The sequence below is a fragment of the Saimiri boliviensis genome, chromosome 1 (genome assembly GCF_048565385.1).
Source record: "Saimiri boliviensis isolate mSaiBol1 chromosome 1, mSaiBol1.pri, whole genome shotgun sequence".
NCBI lineage: Eukaryota > Metazoa > Chordata > Mammalia > Primates > Cebidae > Saimiri > Saimiri boliviensis.
The window spans coordinates 134,796,164-134,814,373 of record NC_133449.1 but is presented as its reverse complement, the minus strand read 5'-3'; the positions used below and the strand labels follow the sequence as shown (position 1 = coordinate 134,814,373).

At 44.5% G+C, this 18,210-nt stretch overlaps 1 protein-coding gene across 1 annotated transcript in view; it reads right to left on the bottom strand.

Moving 5' to 3' along the window:
- CDYL2 (chromodomain Y like 2) overlaps positions 1-14,660 on the bottom strand; it is a 213,639-nt gene extending 198,979 nt beyond the window's left edge. Inside the window, exon 1 of the mRNA XM_039462504.2 lies at positions 14,246-14,660. Coding sequence (XP_039318438.1) covers positions 14,246-14,269 — 24 coding nt within the window. The 5' untranslated portion in view covers positions 14,270-14,660. The remainder of the gene's footprint in view (positions 1-14,245) is intronic.
- Positions 14,661-18,210: the final 3,550 nt, after the last annotated feature.

Below are 18,210 nucleotides of genomic sequence, written 5' to 3'. Positions count from 1 at the left end.
GTGTCTATCACCTGTTGACTGGATAAAGAAAATGTCCATGGATTATTACGCAGCCATTTAAAAAAGAATGAAATCATGTCCTTCTCAGTTAACATGGATGGAGCTGGAGCCATTATCCTAAATGAGCTAATATACAAGCAGAAAATCAAATATTGTATGTTCTCACTTGTAAAAGAGAAATAAACAAAGGGTACACGTGGATATAAAGGTGGTGAAAATAGACTGGGGATTCTAAGAGGGAAAAAGATGTGAGGTGGGTGAGGGTTGAAAAATTACCTACTGGGTATAATAGGATGGGTACAGTAGAAACCCAGCTTCCACCATGACACATGTAATACCTATGTAACAAACAAGCACATGCACCCCAAAATCTAAAATAAAATCAAATAATAACAAATGCTATTATGACTGTTTTTACTATTATGAGACATATTCAAGAAAAATACTAAGTATCACAACAACAACCTTTTTATGCAACACCTAGGATCAGAGATTAGGTTACTCCAAGAGATAACACAGCAATTCATTAAGTCAATAAGCTAACAGGTCTTACAGCAGCATCCCAAAAAGCCAGTATCGTAGACATGGCTATACAAGTCCCAAGGGGTTAGTAATAAAACAAAGAAATACCTAAGATATTAAAGACTTTGCCATCTCTGCCATGTTTGATAATCAAGGTATAAAAACAATCTTTGTCTACATAGCACCAAAATATACAGCAATTAAGAGAAAAAAAAACAGGTTTACAGTTTGAAGAAGGTCCATATGTTTTTGCATCCTAAAGGCAGCCATTGCGTGGCTCCCTTTCTCTATTAAATACAAGATCTTATCAAAGTCTGCTTCACAGCTATTATATACACCACATTCCTCAAAGTGAATGTGGTTTCAGGTAGCAATACAGACAAGCAAATTAGCAATGTAAATATCAAGACATTCAAATTTTATCCTGCCTTCTTAAAGTAACAGGTGCTTTGGATTCTATTACTTGATCAAACTTCCAACAGTTCACAGACGAGTTTGGATTTCTAGGACAAGTTTAGCTATCAGGTGCTCCCCATAATGTCAAGGCCTGTGATGTCAGTCAGTGGGGCAGGTCTTGGCCCCATGCTTGATCACCAAGAGAGCTAAACAAGACTGAAGGCTGTGCTGGGCCTTCCTGCTGTCCCCTGCTGAATCTTGCATAAGAAAGCAATAATGACGTCAAGATTTTCAAGGAGACGCTCCAGAAGAGTCCAGGAAGATACAGTCTCTGTCTCACGTCCAACACACTCAGATTTCAGTGATGGCAAATAACCAGTTTTAGCATCTTAAGCATTTGTCTCCTTCAACAAAGTAAATGAGGCCCTCTCTGTTGATCACCTGTTAAGAGATCTTAGTGAAAGACTAAACAGATGACTTCAAAACTCTCATCCAACATCCAAGATTTCTACCAAATCCAAGATTCAGCAATTCTCTGAATACAAAACTATATTATCTGTATTGATAATACAAAGCTGGATGCTTTCAGTGAGTTTGTCTTACAGGAATGTCCCATTATTTGATCCATAAAGACATAGGAAACACATTCAAGAATTAAAGAAACCTGAAAGATTGAAAATGCCTTTAAGTATCAGACCAAACAGACTACAGAGATATTTGAGACTATTCCAACTTTCATATAAATGAAAGATTGAAGATATTAATTATTTCATTAAACAGATTGGTTTTTGAGTCATGCACTGTGCTAGGTGCTACAGATGAAACAAGACAGACAGAATCACTGCCCTCACAAAGCTTACAATGCAGTGGGAGATTCAGAAAATAAGATACTACTACATATTCAGCTGAGTGCTATAATGAGAGAAGAAAAGGGTTCTATAGGAGCCCCAAGAAAGGGCAGAAATCTCCTGACAAGTAGAGGAGGCTTTGCCAAGAATAACACATAAGCTGAGATCTGAAATGTGAGTAGGAATTAAACAAGCAAAAATGTGACGAAGATTGGTAATGAAGAGTGTCCCAGTCCTTTGGAAGGATATGATTAAAGGAGAGAGCATGGAACATTCAAGGAACTGAAAACAATTTCTCTAGATTGAATACATGCTGTAAGTAGAGAAACAGGAGGAGGTGAGAAGTAATCAAGCCACAGAAAGCTTATGTATCACTTAAAGGCATTTAATCAGGAAAGATACATAATAAAACAGACATTGTAGAAACACTTGTGAGGATAGTCTAGAGGAAAATGGGAGCAGGAAGGGCTAGATGCAGAAATATCAGCTGAGAGGTACTACAATGACCCAAGCAATGGGATTTGTCTCCTGAATTAAAGTGGTGAGGGTAAATATTAAGAGAAAAGGATGGAGTCAAGAAAAATGCAGGATGCTGATTCAATAAAACACACATGGTGCCTGGGCAAAACCAAGGAGGCTGCAGTTTTACCTTGGGAACAGGTGGATGAGGATACTACTGAGGCTAGGAATCCAGAAGGAAGATCCTAAGTTCAATTTCTGATATTTTGAGTTTTAGGAGCCCAAGTGCAGTTAGATGGATAGTTCCAGAGCTCAGGAGAAAAATCCAGGCAAATGTCCAAGACTTGGCAAGCATCCATACAATCACTACAGTACAGTGAGAGAACAGAAGAACCCTGGAACAAAACCATGAGAAACTGTCATGTTTACGGAACAGGCAGCAGGAGATGAGGACACAGAGGCAACTGAGAAGTGGAGGACCATTCCAGGAAAACGTTTCAAAAACAAGGGGTGGCAACCCAAAGAGTGACGGCCTCTGAAATATTTACCTAATCATGATCCTGTGCTGCATGATGCATGGAGAGTCAAAGGAACCATAGGCATGCTCCTAACACACGGCTAGTTTATCCGTTCTCACACCCAGGCTGCCACAGAAGCTGCAAACGACAATGATGTCTTCAAGAGAAGCACCAAGAACCAAAAGTACAACCAAGGTGACAGGCATGTGTTCTGGGGGATCCAGAGCTGAAAACTCACCCAGCAGTAAAGGGCAAGAAGGGATGCTGTCATGGATGTGATACTCCACCCAGATGTCGATGTGCCCATCCCTACAGCTGCTAGGAATATCACTGCTGCTAAAAGCTTACAGATGTGTCCTTCAAATGAAACTGCCCTCTGCCAGAGGTAAATGCCCTGCCCAAGTCTACACCCTCTCGCATGGAATAGCCTACCAGCAATGACTAGCTGATACAGGGATGTGAGGGCCCAGTTCCCTTGCCTCAATGTAGGACATTTCTGAAGGGCCACTACAGCTCCAGAGCTGCCCACAGGATCAGCTGAGACCTTGGTTGTAACCTCATTGCAGAGCAGCTTCGCCATCTGTCCTAGCCTGCCTTCCACATTTCCTTACAAAGTGTGTCTCCCAAGAGCACTCTTCAGCAAACCCTCTGGATACAATTCTCCATTCCAGAGTCCTTCTCCAGGTAATCCAATCCAAGATGAATGGTATCTGGCAAACTAGGCCAGCCACTGAGGCTAGCGTGGAGAGGCAAAGGTGCAAATGGTGGACGCAAATGGCCACTCTTAATTAAGTCGTCACCCGTGATGAGGGACAATGGCTTAAATGTTTCAATTTGCTTTAAGGGATTTTTGTTACCTAATAAATCTACACAAGGTCTAGTGGAAGATAAAATGGAAACCTGAATTTCAAGGACAATCTGAAACAATGTCCTTAGAAAAGAGAGGGACTCATGCCTTATAGGAAGCACTCGATGAAGTTCACTGCAGAGAAGGTCATGGTGGCCTGGAAGCATAGGTTTCAAACATTTTCAATCTTTCATTCAATGAATCTTTATTGAAAAACTACAACCCCCAAAAGTGCCACAAGCTTGGAATACAATCTTGAATGACACAGACATGGTCCCTGCCCTCACAGAGCTTGGGGTCTAGCAGGACATGGTGGGGCTCAGCAATAGAACAATTTCCCTATCAACATTTCTGGGATCCCTAATAATAAAAATTGTTACATACAATAATTTCATAGTGCAGATGTCTTTCGTAAGTTTAGCGTATGATACTTCAGCTTATGATACTATACATTAACTTATGAGAATAATAATGACTGTTTTCACAAATAGCAAAATTTTTTAACGAAGCCCGAAGGTGTTAGCTGCCTTCCTGTAACAGTCTCAGCAGTCAATTTCTTTGTGCATTTGATTGTTTGTAAATAAAAACACAATCTTTGATTTGCCATGAAAGTAATAACTGGTATCAGGTTTGGCTGGACCATCTTGCCTTGCAGCCTCAGGATATTCTTCATTCTAATTGATCTTGAAGTTTGAAATAAGAGAAGGAAATGTCCGTTTCATGGATAAACCTCTAACACACAATATTGTCCCCATTCCTTCTCTCAAATTTGAGTCAGAGGAGGACCTGGTCCTCTCAATAAACCCCAACACTACCGTTTATACAATATAATGATACAAAGTGTTACACATTCTGCTGTTAACACATGCTGATTATTACACCATGTCTAAAACATTCACCAGCCACCACGTCCTGAAACGTTAAGTGGTATTTAATTGACTGGGGTGACTGTGCTGTAAAAGTGTATTTGCTAGTTTAATTTTATGTGAGGAGACACGGATAGGCCTGAATTTTTCTGAGAACACTTAACTACTCTTGCCGAAATAGTGTATTTACTAGAAGTTCCAATATATGTCAAAAATAACAGAAAAAGCCATATTCTGAGGTCTGCACATGCATACACACACACACACACACACACACACACACACTGACCTGGCTGCACCTTTTAACATATAGAAAACTTCAATGCATTAAAAATACGGTATATAACCATATGCAAGTGCTGAGTTTTTAATTATGACATTCCCAGTGACAGCTTTAAAGGCATTTATGGTGCAGCCCTAGTACATAGCATAGTTCTAGGTACATAGCTGACATACAATCAAAATTTGACTGATGGACTATTAAACAAATGACTACTTTCAAATAAAATTCAAATCTAGCATTTGTTAAGTCCCCCCTAGCTTATTAGTAAGGCCCTTTGTGACATAATTTTAAGACACTGGACTGGAAGACAGGATAATGAAAATCAAGGAGAAAAGTTCCCTGATCAAGAATTTGAAGGAAGGGCTGTGGCCTCTCAGTAGGGGAATTCCTGGTATGACAGTGTGGCCCAGGGCCCCAGTCCCACAAATGCATCCCTGAAGTCTCTGTGCTGAAACTTCTGTAAGTCACTTATAAATCAATGCGATGATTAATCAATATGAGAATTCTGGAAGAGATGGAGTGACTAGAGTCAAATGAGAATAATTTGGCAGCAGTAGCCTTTATAAAAGAAACTGGGATATAAAATAAATCAATGGCCCTGCAACGCTTCTCAGGAACCCATCACTTTATAAAGACCTGGTCAATGAATGGGCCTTTCAATGGAGTGGTGTGACCTTTGGAGGGAGCAACTTCTACTCAATGGCTAAGGCTAACTGGGCAACATAGGCACGTGACAATAAACTGAGGGTCGGGAAAAGAAGGGGTAGATCAAAACCAAGAAGTATTACTCCACAATCCCCACCATTCACCAACCTACCAGAGCCAGGGGTTGACTCCAGACAGATAAATTTCAGGCCCAGGATAGGCCTGTCCACAAGGTCCAGCACCACCCATGCTTGCCAACCTGAGCGCTCCAGTGTGATGGAACACCCAAGCTTGGTTGAGTTCTTAGAGTTACAGTGCTGGTCTAAGACCCAGAGTTCTATGCTTGCCCCTCATTACACATGCATACAAGCAAGATGATGGCAGTTATTGGAATCAAGGCATTTATTTGAAGAAGTAATAGACTGAATCAGAAGAAGAGTTTTCAAAAATAGAAGAGATCTCATTTTATAGCAGAAGTTCAAAAGATTAAAAGCCTTGTCTAGCCATATACTATTACCAAATGATGGAGTGTGGGCAAGAACCCTAACAGCATCAGTCAGGATTCAACCAGAGAAGCAGAATCACTAGAATATAAACATTAAGAGATTTAGTGTGAGGAATTATCTTACATAGTTGTGCGGCTGGCTGGTCAAGTCCAAAATCCAGAGGCTAGGTCATCAGGTAGATCAGGTAAGAACGCTTGGGCACAGGCTAAAGCTGCTGTCCACATCTGGAACTTCTAGTTCTTCAGGGAAGCCTCGGTTCTAGTTTTGAGGCCTTTCAACTGATGGAGTCAGGCCCAACAAGACTATTTAGGATAATCTGCCTGATTAAGTCAACTGATTATGACCTGTAATCACATCCACAAAAGACCTTCACAGTAACACCTAGATTCTGACTGAATAACTGGCCACTGGAGCCAGCCAGATTGACACATGAAACTGACCAGCACATTGATTTATCAACAGCACCATGGTGTTCTTTCCGCCTTAGCCCTCCTCACTAAATGCTGCTGCAACAAAGTTTTGTATGACTACATTATATATGTTCTACTTTTTTTCCAATTAAAATTACTCAACACATGAAACACATCTGTTATAGTTCAGCAGGAGATGGGTTTGTAGGGCTTATGGAAAAATCATCTCTTCTAAACACGTAGATCCAGTCATCCAAAGTCTACACCACAATCTTTTGTTATCCACATCATTCAAAGGGGCAGAGAGTGTATAGAAGTAGGAAAGTGGAGATAACTAATCCATTCTCCCATGTCACCCTGGATGTCACACCCAAGACTCTTAGAAGAGTTGTCCATACAAGATGTCTTTAAATCCAGAAGACCCAGACTCCCAGACGACTCATCACACTGCAATCAAGCCATCCCTGACCCACCAACACATTACATGGAATAGCCTGGAATAATTGTACACCAAGGTTACCAGTGACTCACTGGTCATTAACTCCAAAGGACACTGTGGACCATCCCTTCTTCCTTAAAATGCAATTTTCCATTGCCTTCCATACCAGCAACACCCCTTTCTTTTCCTACCTTTCTTGCTACCCTCTGTACATCTGATCTTATTTCCTTTCTTCTATCTCTAAAATGTCCACTTTTTCCATCACAAGAACCCTCCTCATGTTTACACACCATTCTTTGTCTTTAATTATAATCTACACACTAATTATTCCCAATCTCTATCTCCATGCCAAATAGGGCTCCTGAGCTTCAGGCACACATGACTTGCTGCTGTGGACATCTGTACCTAGATGTTCAACAAACACTCCAAACTCACTGCCCTTTCCACTGCCTCCACTCCCTTCAACCAATGCTCATCCCCGGCTCCACTATCCACCTAATGAACTGGAATGGAAGCCTAGAAATTATACCTTGCCTCCTGTCTTTCTCCCATCCCTACATACCATCAATCAAGTTTTATCTGAGGAGGAGAGGGGAAACTACAGCTGAAAATTACATTTTCTGCTATGTGTGACCACATAATTATCTTCAGGCCAACAGAAGAAAACAGGATTGTACGGAACTTCCAGACAACAGTTTTTGGAGAGAAGATTCAAGTTTCAACCCTTGTATCCTTCCTGTAACCTCTCACAAAAAAGACAGATAGAGCTCCAAAGCCACCATGGACATTCCACCAAGAGAGAAGACACAACTTTCACCCTTTTATTCTTCCTGTAACCTCTTACAAAAAAGACAGGTAGAGTCCCATAGCCACCAAGTGACATTCAGGATAGAAGCGACAGATGAAGACGACAAAGTAGAGAAATATCTTTTATTTCAGGGTACCTGGTACTCTGAGAATGTCACAGAGCACATCGTATCAATCAACCCTGTTACTGCCTAACTCCAAACTTTATTTCATGTAAAAGAATAAATCTTGTTTAAGCCACTGTTATTATATATTTTCTATTATATGCCACCAAATGTAAGCCTGAGTGATATACCAAATGTTGACTCTTTTTCAGTCTTTCAACTGTACCCATTCCTTTCCATTGCCACTACCATTCCCTTAGTTCAAGCCACCATCATCTCTTGTTTCAATTACGGAAACAGCATATTAACTGGCTGCTCTACTTCTACTCTTCCTCTAACCTAATCCACTGTTCATTTCTGAAGGACAATCTGGGAATATGTATCAACAGCATTAAAAATATAAAAACGTTCCCATTCATTGAACTACAGTTGATCCTTGAACATACAGGTTTGAATTATGCAGGTTTTGTTTTTTGGGTTTTTTTTTTGGGACAGGGCCTCACTCTGTCACCCAGACTGGGGTGCAATGGTATGATCTTGGCTCACTGCAACTTTTCTCCATGACTGAAGCAACTCCCCCAACCTTAGCCTCCTGAGTATCTGAAACTACAGGCATATAACATCTACGCCCAGCTAATGTTTTATATCTTTATAGTAGAGATAGGGCTTCTCCATGTTATCCAGGCTGATCTATAATTCCTGGGCTCAAGCTATCTGCCTGCCTCAGCCTCCCACAGTGCTGGGATTACAGGCATGAGGCACGATGCCCAGCCTGTGCAGGTCATTTATAGGTAGATTTCCTTTCCTTCCGCTTCTGCCATTCCTGAGACAGCAAGGCCAACCCTTCCTCTTCCTCCTCTTCCTCAGTCTACTCAACGGGAAGGCAATGAAGACGAAGACCTTCATTATTATCTACTTCCACTTAATGAACAGAAAATATATTTTCTATTCCTTAGGATTTTTCTTAATAAAATTTTCTCTACTTCAGCTTACTTTACTGTAAGAATAGAGCATATAATATATATAACATACAAATGTATGTTCATTGATTATGTTATCAGTAAGACTTCCAGTCAACAGTAGGCTATTGGTAGTTAAGTTTCTGCGAAGTCAAAAGTTATATGTGAATTTTCAACTTCAAAGGGGGACCAGTGCCCCTAATCCAAGTGTTGTTCAAGGGTCAACTTTACACAGCAATTTCACTTCTCAGAATTTATGCTGAAGAAAATAATAAGATATGCATACAAATACATAATTGTGTTTATGGATGTTCATAACATCAGTATTCGTAATGGTTTACAAGTGGAAGCTAGGTAGATGTCCAATAACAGGGGATTAGTTACAGAAACATGGTGCATTCAAGGGAAAACTAACCTGTCATTTAAAAATCATAACACAAAATATTTTAGCATTTGATAAAATGTTTATCTACATTACATATATTTTATATATATACTTACATGAAAATAAAATAGGTTATAAAGAATATGTACCCAATATCCCTATTTGTTTTTTTTTAATTACATGAACATCTGTAGTAAGCAGACCCAGTCCCACTTTTGTAACTACCCCCAAAAAACTAACATTTTCATTAATTCAGATATCACATTAGCATTTATTCAACATCCATTACACACTAAATATATAACAATAGTTCTCTTAGATATGGTATTTCTTTTTTGTTTTTATTTCCTAGAGATGCAAAAATGAACATAAGTCGCTTTCAACAACAGAAAAGAAAATAAATATTCTCAAACAACTCTGATCATTCTCTCATATCCCATCCCACAACATGCTCCTGGAGAACCCCATCTTTCCCTATTAACACTTTCCCCACTGCACTGTAAAATACTGTTTTCTTAACTGTATCTCCCACTGGGCTCATGGATGATGTGATCATCACTGTTCCCCAAGTCCCTGGCATATATTTGGTGGTCTGTAAATATGAAATAACAAATGTCTGATGGTATTACGAATTCAACCACACCCATACTTCTTTTCACCATACGAGAGCTACAGAAGGATCCAAATCTTGGGAATGTAAATGCATGTCTACAATACAAAGATCTTCAACAATCACCAGGCCTGAACCACTTCTTAGCAACTGGCCAGGCTGCAAAGAGCCATATCAACTCCTTACTAGGACAGCTTAAGCCCCTGAAGAAATTATCTCATGCACTAAGGAGTGACCTGACATAAAAGCCTACTTGAAAATAAGCTGATGACTGCCCAGAGGGAATAATTTAAAATAACTTTCAAGAGGTGGGAGAATCATATACCCATTCCATATTCATCAGGTGTCTACTACTTGCCAAAAAATCAATCCGATCTGATAACATTTTCTCCGAAGATACCTGCCTCTTCGAATATTGGTACAAAGATTCAAGAAGTTGTATCACAGACCATCAGTTCTGCTAGTACATGTATTTCTTTGACAGGAATGACCTCAGGCATGATTGATAAATAGAGGACGGATGTCTGTTTTGGTTCATATACTATTTTTTCTACTTTGTTAATACTTTGCAGCAATCAAGGTAAGCACTATCACAGGGAAAGAGAAAGACTTAACAATGTGTGAAGATCTCAGAACAAAGCTGGAAATGCACTCAAATGCCTTTCTTTAACATGAGTAGTGGCTGATTTAGTGGCTTTGAGTACCAGTATACTTTCCACTATATTGACCTCATGGCAAAACTGCAAGAATAGCAATGAAAACACTTCTCTTTATACAGATAAATTAAGACGGCTACACCCTGGATCATATTTAATTTCAATAAAATGGTCTCTCCTAGAAGCAAATGCCCTGTACAATCCACAGAGACAAAAGGGAAGCAAAGCTCAATGTAGACACTGCAAAGGGTGGACCAACCTGCTAAAAACATTCCACATCTCTTTAGTGGTCTGCCTTAATCCTGTTTTTCCCATAAACTCCGTTATTCTTAGTGGTGCATGATTTTGCAGAATGCCAGGTGTAGATTCTGTCGGCCTCCATACCCACGGGTTCCACATCTGTGGATTCAACCAACCGCAAACCGAAAGGATCCCAAAAAAACTGGATACTGTGGACACTTCCCTAGAGAGAGAGAACTGAGCCACCTCTACTCATGGTTTTATAAGCACCAAGAGGCCAAGAGCTTGGGAAAGAAAAGAGAGTAAAACGGTAACACTCACATAAGGACAACGAAGGTCACACAAGGTACTTGATATACTTAAATCAGTCTTCTGCTCACAGATTCAGTCAACAAGTAATTGAATGTACAAGCAGGTAGAGACCCAGAGACAGACAAGAAAGCTGATTGCCTATGGCACTGATCATTTCTTCCTGACACCCACACATCTAAGCAAAAGACTGACTAGAGTCTGGGGTTGCAAACTCTAATGTCTACTGGAGCCCGATGAATAATTTAAGGAGATTGGGTGCTTGGTAATAGGGAGCAAGGGGACAGAGACAAACTAGAGGTTGTATGCTCCATCTAAAAGTGTTCAAATCGTTTTTCTTACCTACCACTGAGGCAAGCCAAAATGTGAATGCAGCCGAGACCTGGCTCACAGGCTGCCACGCCATGGCCCCTATGTTTAGCAGAATACAGACCAAGGCAACCGGATGAGAAATTTCACTTTGGATCCTGACAGACACCTAACTCGAATCCATAATCCAAAATTTAAAATCACCTTCCTAGAACCGATGGCTGCAATACACCAGAAGATGATGAGAACTCTGCTACAGGAGAAACAAAGCAGAACGATCTATCAAGATTCAAAATTCTGGAACCTGAGCTTGTTCCTTATTCCTTCATTATGACTGAAGAGTCTATTACATAAACAAAGTTTTCATTTTCTGGTGTCTTTAAAAATCAGCACCTATTCCTAAAAACTGCTTCATGGAGGTTCACTCTTTACAATTTCATTGTCTAAAACGCCAAAGAAAAGATGAAGAATCTCTACAATCCAAATCACACTTCACCATAAAGGATCAAAGATAATGTCAGCAGACACACAGGTGAAATATATCAATTACAAATGTAAGAACTCTTAGCCCTCTAAAAACGTGGTTTCTTAAAATTGCAAGAAGCCATTTTATGTACACTTTAGTATAATATTTAATTAAAGTAATAAACAGGTCTCATTATTTAACATGAAATGTTTTCTTTTTTTTCCTTTCAAGGCCAGTCAACATACTGGATATTTCAATATTTTTCTTAAATCAATAGCCTACTTTTTACCCACACAACAACTTTACAGTCAGAAATATATAGGCTAAGGTACACTTAGTAGTTCTTAATTGTTCTAAAAGCTAAATTTGAACAATAAATTAAATTTTTCAGTATATGTTATGTAATGTAGACACAGGCTATAAAAATGTTGACATTGGTTATATTCTTGTAACGCAATTTAGCCCTTTTAGTAATGACTATGCAAATAATCAGCCATGGGAAAGCCATTTTCCATCTAGTACAATTACCTACTATCACAGAAGTATTATTATTATTGTCCTGCTTATTGAAATTCTATGAAAACTCCTGAGGTGCTAAGATAGTTTCAAGGCCATTGTGAAAACTCTCCTCTTAACTGACTCATCTGGCAACTACAATTACCAGTGTTAAGGAGGGCAGCTGCAGATCAACATTTAACAAGAAATTATCCCCAGAAGGTTCATAAGTTCCAAACTTTAAATGGGGAAATACTGACGGCTCCTAGTATATCCTCTTATCACCTTCGAGATACAACTTTTCACTCAGGCGAGGTCAAGAGCTCTTAGCTGACTCAACCTCAATCGGTAAAAAAAAAACTCCACGATTCCAACAAGACGAGCTTCACCCCTAAATATTATCTACTTTTAGCCAATGTCCCCACAGTGCCGGTTACACTTCAGGAAGCTCAACGGAACCTTCTATTTTACTGTGCTTCCATTTTCCATTTCGGAATTGTTCCACCATCTTGAAATCGATCAAGGCACTTGGGTGATCCATTGGCCACATCTGCTGAAGTTCTTTACCAGGTCTCTAGCTGACTTCATCTTGTCTCTTAGCATAGAGATGAGGAAGGCCACAGAGTAGTGAAGAGGGCAAGGTATACCATTCTTCCAAGGAGCTCTAAGGTCTGCCACCCACCCCACCTGAACCTGCTGGCCGGCAACCAAGGCCCGGGCCTCCGCAACTGCAGAATCGTTCATAAGACTCTGGTCACATAGGAGACCAAGATGCGAACTCGCCTGTTCTCCATTCTTCTTCTCTCACACCAGTCAGCAAACCCATCATCTGAAAAAGCTTCAATTGCCCACGAGGGCCTAGAGGAAAAAGCTTCTTAGGAATCACCGCAGTAGTCTGTCCTGGGTGGATCACCCTGCAATGTCTTACGCAAAAGGCTAATTGTACCCCTTCAGGGCGCTCATCTCAATGGAGTCCAAAGCCTTGAGAACCAGAGGTCGTGTGAACCAATTTACTGTCAGGGAAGTGCGCGTCCAGGCTCACCCACGCGCGCAGGTTTCTTGGAGGCCCCGCAACCCCTCTGTTGGAAGACGCCTTAGCTTCTTTATCCTGAACCTGGTCTTGGCGGCCAAGACCTCAGAGGCCATCCCCTCCGGGGAGTGGCGTCTGTTCCTCGTTTTGTCCGCTTGTGGAAAACCCAAAGCAAAGCAGCTGTGCTCCTAAGCCCTCGCTCCCCAAAGACCATGGGTATCCCTTCATTGTTTGAAAGATGCCAGACTCACTTCCTCCTTCGCCACTTTTGGGAAGACATGAGAGAATCCAACGCGGCCACGACCCATGTGGACCTAGAGCCAGGTGTCCGCTGAGGGTGACGAGAGCGCCGGGCGCGGGGCTCGCACCGGCGTCCCGGGTCCCCGTGGCCTCAGACTTCCACGCTTCCTCCCACCCAGGGCCCTCTGCAGCGCCCCCTCTCGCCCCTAGGGAGCACGACACCCGCAGGGGCCGCCCCTCCGAGCCCGGAGGGCGTCGGAGCCGGTGCGGGGGCAGCAGGTGGTGGGCGAGGGAGGTGGCCCGGGGGCGCCGGGGAGCGGTGTGGCGGGTGGACCCCCGAACCCCAACCCAGCCGTCCCCTTCGCAGCCCCCCGGCACCCCGCCTCACCCCGGCCGGGCTCCGCTCTGATCGCCCGCCCCCTCCTCCCCCGCGCCCCCGGCCCAGCCCGGCCGCGCACCCCCAACCACACACCCCCGGCGGCCGCGGTGCGGCCCCCCGCTTTCCCAGCACGTCCGGCGCCGACTTTTACCTGTACTTTCTGCACTCGAGGCGGCTCGTCGGGCGAGAAACACCTCCCCGGGACCGCTACCTCCCCCGCCCCGGCTCCGCCCGGCTTCCTCCTTCCCCTCCAAGGCCGCAAAGTAGATGGAGTAAGAGAGTGTGTGTGCGAGAGAAAGAGAAAGAGGGAGCGGGCGCGGGCGCCGCGGGAGGCGGCGGGCGGCGGGCGGGAGGCGCGCCCGGCCCCCGCCACCCTCCGGCCGCCGCCGCCACCGCCGCGGGCTCGGCAACTCCGGATCGCGCCCGGCCCCGGCCCCGGCCCGGTCCCCGCCGCCCGCCGCCGCCGCCCGCCGCCGCCCGCGGGCTGGGGCCGGCCCGCGCCCCCGCGTCCCCGTACCTCGTAAAGGTCCCCAGAAGCCATGCCAGGCTGCGGAACTTGGCTCGCCGGTGTGCGCGTCTGCTCGCTCGCGCCCTCCGTGCGTGTGCGCGCGGGGGCCGGTGTGCGCGTGTGTGTGCGCGCGTGTGTGTGCGAGTGTGTGTGGTGTGTTGAGTAAACTGTGTTTTTGCAGAATGACAGGCTTGGGGGCTGCCTATGCGCAGAATCAGAGCGGGCGGCGGCGGGGCTGGCGTAACCGGCAGCGGCGGCGGCGGCGGCGGCTGCACGAGCGCGGGCAGCAGCGACGGCCGCGCAGCGCGCCCGGGAGGCACGGACGCGGCCCGAGCGCCGCGGCCCCCGCGACCCGGCGACCCGGCGGCGGTGGCTGCAGCCGGCAACGGCTCGCCCGGGCGCCGCCTGCAGGAAGCCGCCCGGCGCCCGCCGCCGGCCCGGACGCTGCTGCCACTGGGCGAGTCCCCGCCCCCCGGGAGCCCGGCCCGGCCCCCGGGGCGGGGAGGCGGGGGCTGCTGCCCGGCCGCGCCCCGGGGGACCGGTCCCGGAGGCGACGAGCTCTCGGGCCCGCCCCGCCACCCCGGGCCGGCTTCGGGGGCAGCTGGCGGGGCCCCCGGGGGGCGGCGGACCAGGTGCCCGCCGGGCATGCCGGATCCGGGGCCGCGAAGGGGCGGCCGGGAAGCCAGGTAGAGGGCTGCGGCTGCAGAGCGCAGGGAAGGGACCCCAGCGGAGCCCCGCCGGCCGGGGGTCCTCACCTCCCTCCTCCACCCTTGGAGACCTGGCCCCTCGGGGCTGCGCCGCCCCTCCCTCCAGGCTGGGTTGTAAGATGTGGAGGCCACAGGGAGGAGGGATGAAGTGGCCCATCCAGAGGTGTCGTGGGGATCGAGGACAGGCGTGGCCACCCCATAAACCCTGGAAAGTCTTTAGAGCCAGGCGTGGCCTTCCCTCAGCAACCCCTCTCCCCCATTCATTCACTCATCTCCTTACTCAACATTTACCGTCAACCCAAGTGCACAGTGTCTCTGGACAGGCACAACTGGGACCCTGCCCACAGGGACTTTGAATCCACAAGTGAGGAGTGTAATTAATGGAGCACTCAGTTGTTCTTCTAAAAGGTCATCCTGCGTGTGACAGGCTGAGGAGCTAGAGAAGCTCTCCAAAACCCAAACCCATTCCTTAGCCGTCTCTTCCTACCAATATCAGGGATAAATGGTCACCCTTCTGCTTAAAGGTTCTCTTTAAGATACTTCTGAGCCTGCAAGCCCAGGCTGTTGTGAAATTGGAGGAAATACCTCCATCCCCACCCAAGAAATGCCTATCTGGCTCCAGATGTTATGTGTCATTAACTCACATGCTCCGTGGGTCATTTTCTACTTGTGAGACTATGGGCAGGTCACTGAGCCTCGCTTGCCTCATCTCTCAATCGGAGCTGGAGATAGGCAACTATGGGATTTAAACAGAATTAAGGAGAGGATGTATGTAGACATGAAGTGGCCTTTCCATCCCAGCAGAACTCAATAAAGATGACTTTCGTCTGAGTCCCAACCTGAACTGCCCTTATGGAGAATGAGATGGCAGAGGGGCTCAATAAACTGTTTAATCCAGAGGTTCTCAAACTTGGAAAAATCACCAAATTTTTTAATCCAAAAAAAAAAAAAAAAAAAAATCCATGGAACCTGGAGCTCGACGTTTTCCTGTCTGGCTTGTTCCAGGACACATGAGTTTGCATTTGCTGTTCCTTCTCCCTAGAATGTCCTTCCACATTGAATCTACCGGAAACACTCTTGTTCTTCCTATGGGAGCTTGTGTATCTTTCTATCACAAGCATCTTCCACTATTCCTGACAGAGGGTAGGTACACCGTGAATGTTTTTCAAACTAAGCCAATACAACACATTTTATACCAATTTCTAGTTAAAATCCCACATGAAGATGATGAAGGAAAAAATATGAGGATATGGAATTAATAAATAAATCAGAAAGCATATTTGGCTTAGAAACTGTTGAAATGGTTATAGGACTTCTCTCTTCATATTGATATTTTCCCGGTGGTCACAGTTTTAAATAATAACAGTAATAATAAGCAGTTCCCTATCCATAGGTAGCAAAACAAATTTTAATGATTCTTAATTTCTGCTCGGGAATAAATGCACCACCATAGCATGAAGATGTAATTTGGAAGAACACAAGAAGGAAACTGGGCTTGGAAATAATATACTCAGCCAAATTTGAATATATAATCAGTAGTTTTACAAAAACACTAAAAGCTTGACTTGTACTGGCCAAGTACTCCCTCAGAATGTGAGTGCAGTTTGAAAAACCCTAGTCTAGACAACAGTTGTTTATAGAGTTCACAGAAGAGGATACTTACTGTGGATGGCCATGCTCAGGAAATGTTTTAGGACTGAAATGGATCTTGAAGACTCGTAGAAAAGGAAGGACGGTGTTTTCATTGAGAAGTAGTCAGGGTAGATAGCAGGCAATTCTGCAATGGGAGGGGTATGAGAAGATTGGAAGACTGGTTTATGGAGGTTACGGGCCCCTGGATGGTGAATGTGGGTCAGTTCGTGGAGAGTCTTGAAAGCCAAGCGAGGCAGTTTGCTATTTAGCAGGTCAACAGTGGGGAAACTCCTGAAGACTTTTGAATCGATCAAAAGCATATGACTGTCAAAAGTGCACTTCAGAAAACAAATTCCAGAAGAAATATGGGAAATTGACTGCAGGATTTGAGGTTCCGGGCAGGGAGACCGACTGCAGTGGTCCCTGGTGGTAGCAGTACAAATGAAGAAGGAAAACTGGATTCGTGAGATGTTCAGAAGGAAGAACCAGGCTAGCTTTCATTATGATTACTCCACCTACTTCCATGAAGCATTAGATTCAGATCAACAGGACTTGATGACTAACAGGATGTGTGTGCATTGAGGACCGGGGGAGGGGCCGTGACTAAGGAAAGGATACAGAGGTGACTAAGGTTTAAACTGAGTGACTGAGCTACCCATCCGTCATAACACCATTTTATTCTGAGCTTACCCCCAGACCATGGCTAGCTTCCAGAAAAGGCAGGTGCTTCCTGAGGGATGAAGGGGGGAAGGGTCTTCACCCACTGTAGGAAGGTCAGCCCAACCAATTAACAGTGAGGCTCTAAGTTCTCCAGGTGATAGAGAACTAGTATTGCTCACGGAGAATAGATGATAGCTGCCATCTTCACAGACTGTGGTAGAATCTTCATATTGGTCATAACTCAAGATCGACTGATAGAAATTTCTAACTCAAAGCAAGAGAGTATTTACTGACTCACACAGGCTAGAAGAGGATGGAATTGCTCTCAGAATTCGCTGGATTCAAGGTCTGAAAGGACATAAAATAGCTTCTCTTATTCTCTCCTTCTTTCTGCATGCTGGTATCTTTCCTGTTGAAGATAGGCTTCTTCCATGCAGCTGAGAATGTGGCACCTGGCAACTTACTCATCTGGGTTTATGCCTTATACAGTATTTCTAAATCCTAGGGAAGGACTCTATTTGGCCAATAGAGCTCATGTCCTGTCTTACTGGTCCAGTCACCATAGTCAACAACTGATAGGACACTATGATTGGCCAGGCTTAACTCATACTATGGGAATAATGTGACAATTGGCAGTTTTACCAGAATTATCTGATGGGAATCAGGTATGAGCAGAAGCCCAAAGGAATGGTGGAAGGAATACTGAAACAGTAGGTGTTTATGCCAAAACAAATCTGAGACAGAAAGAAAACTTAGAAACAAGGGCAGTAGCTGCTTGGAACATGGCCTTATTAATATAATAGAGCAAGACCAGCCAGCTTAATATCCAAGGGAAGATGGTATCCACTGCCTTGACAGCAGCATTGAAATGTGGCAATATTCTCTTTCTGGTATTACTTGAGACATGATCTTGACCTCCGGTATCCTGTGGTGGCTGAACATGTGAGCTTTAGAGGTAGACAGCCTAGGTCCCAA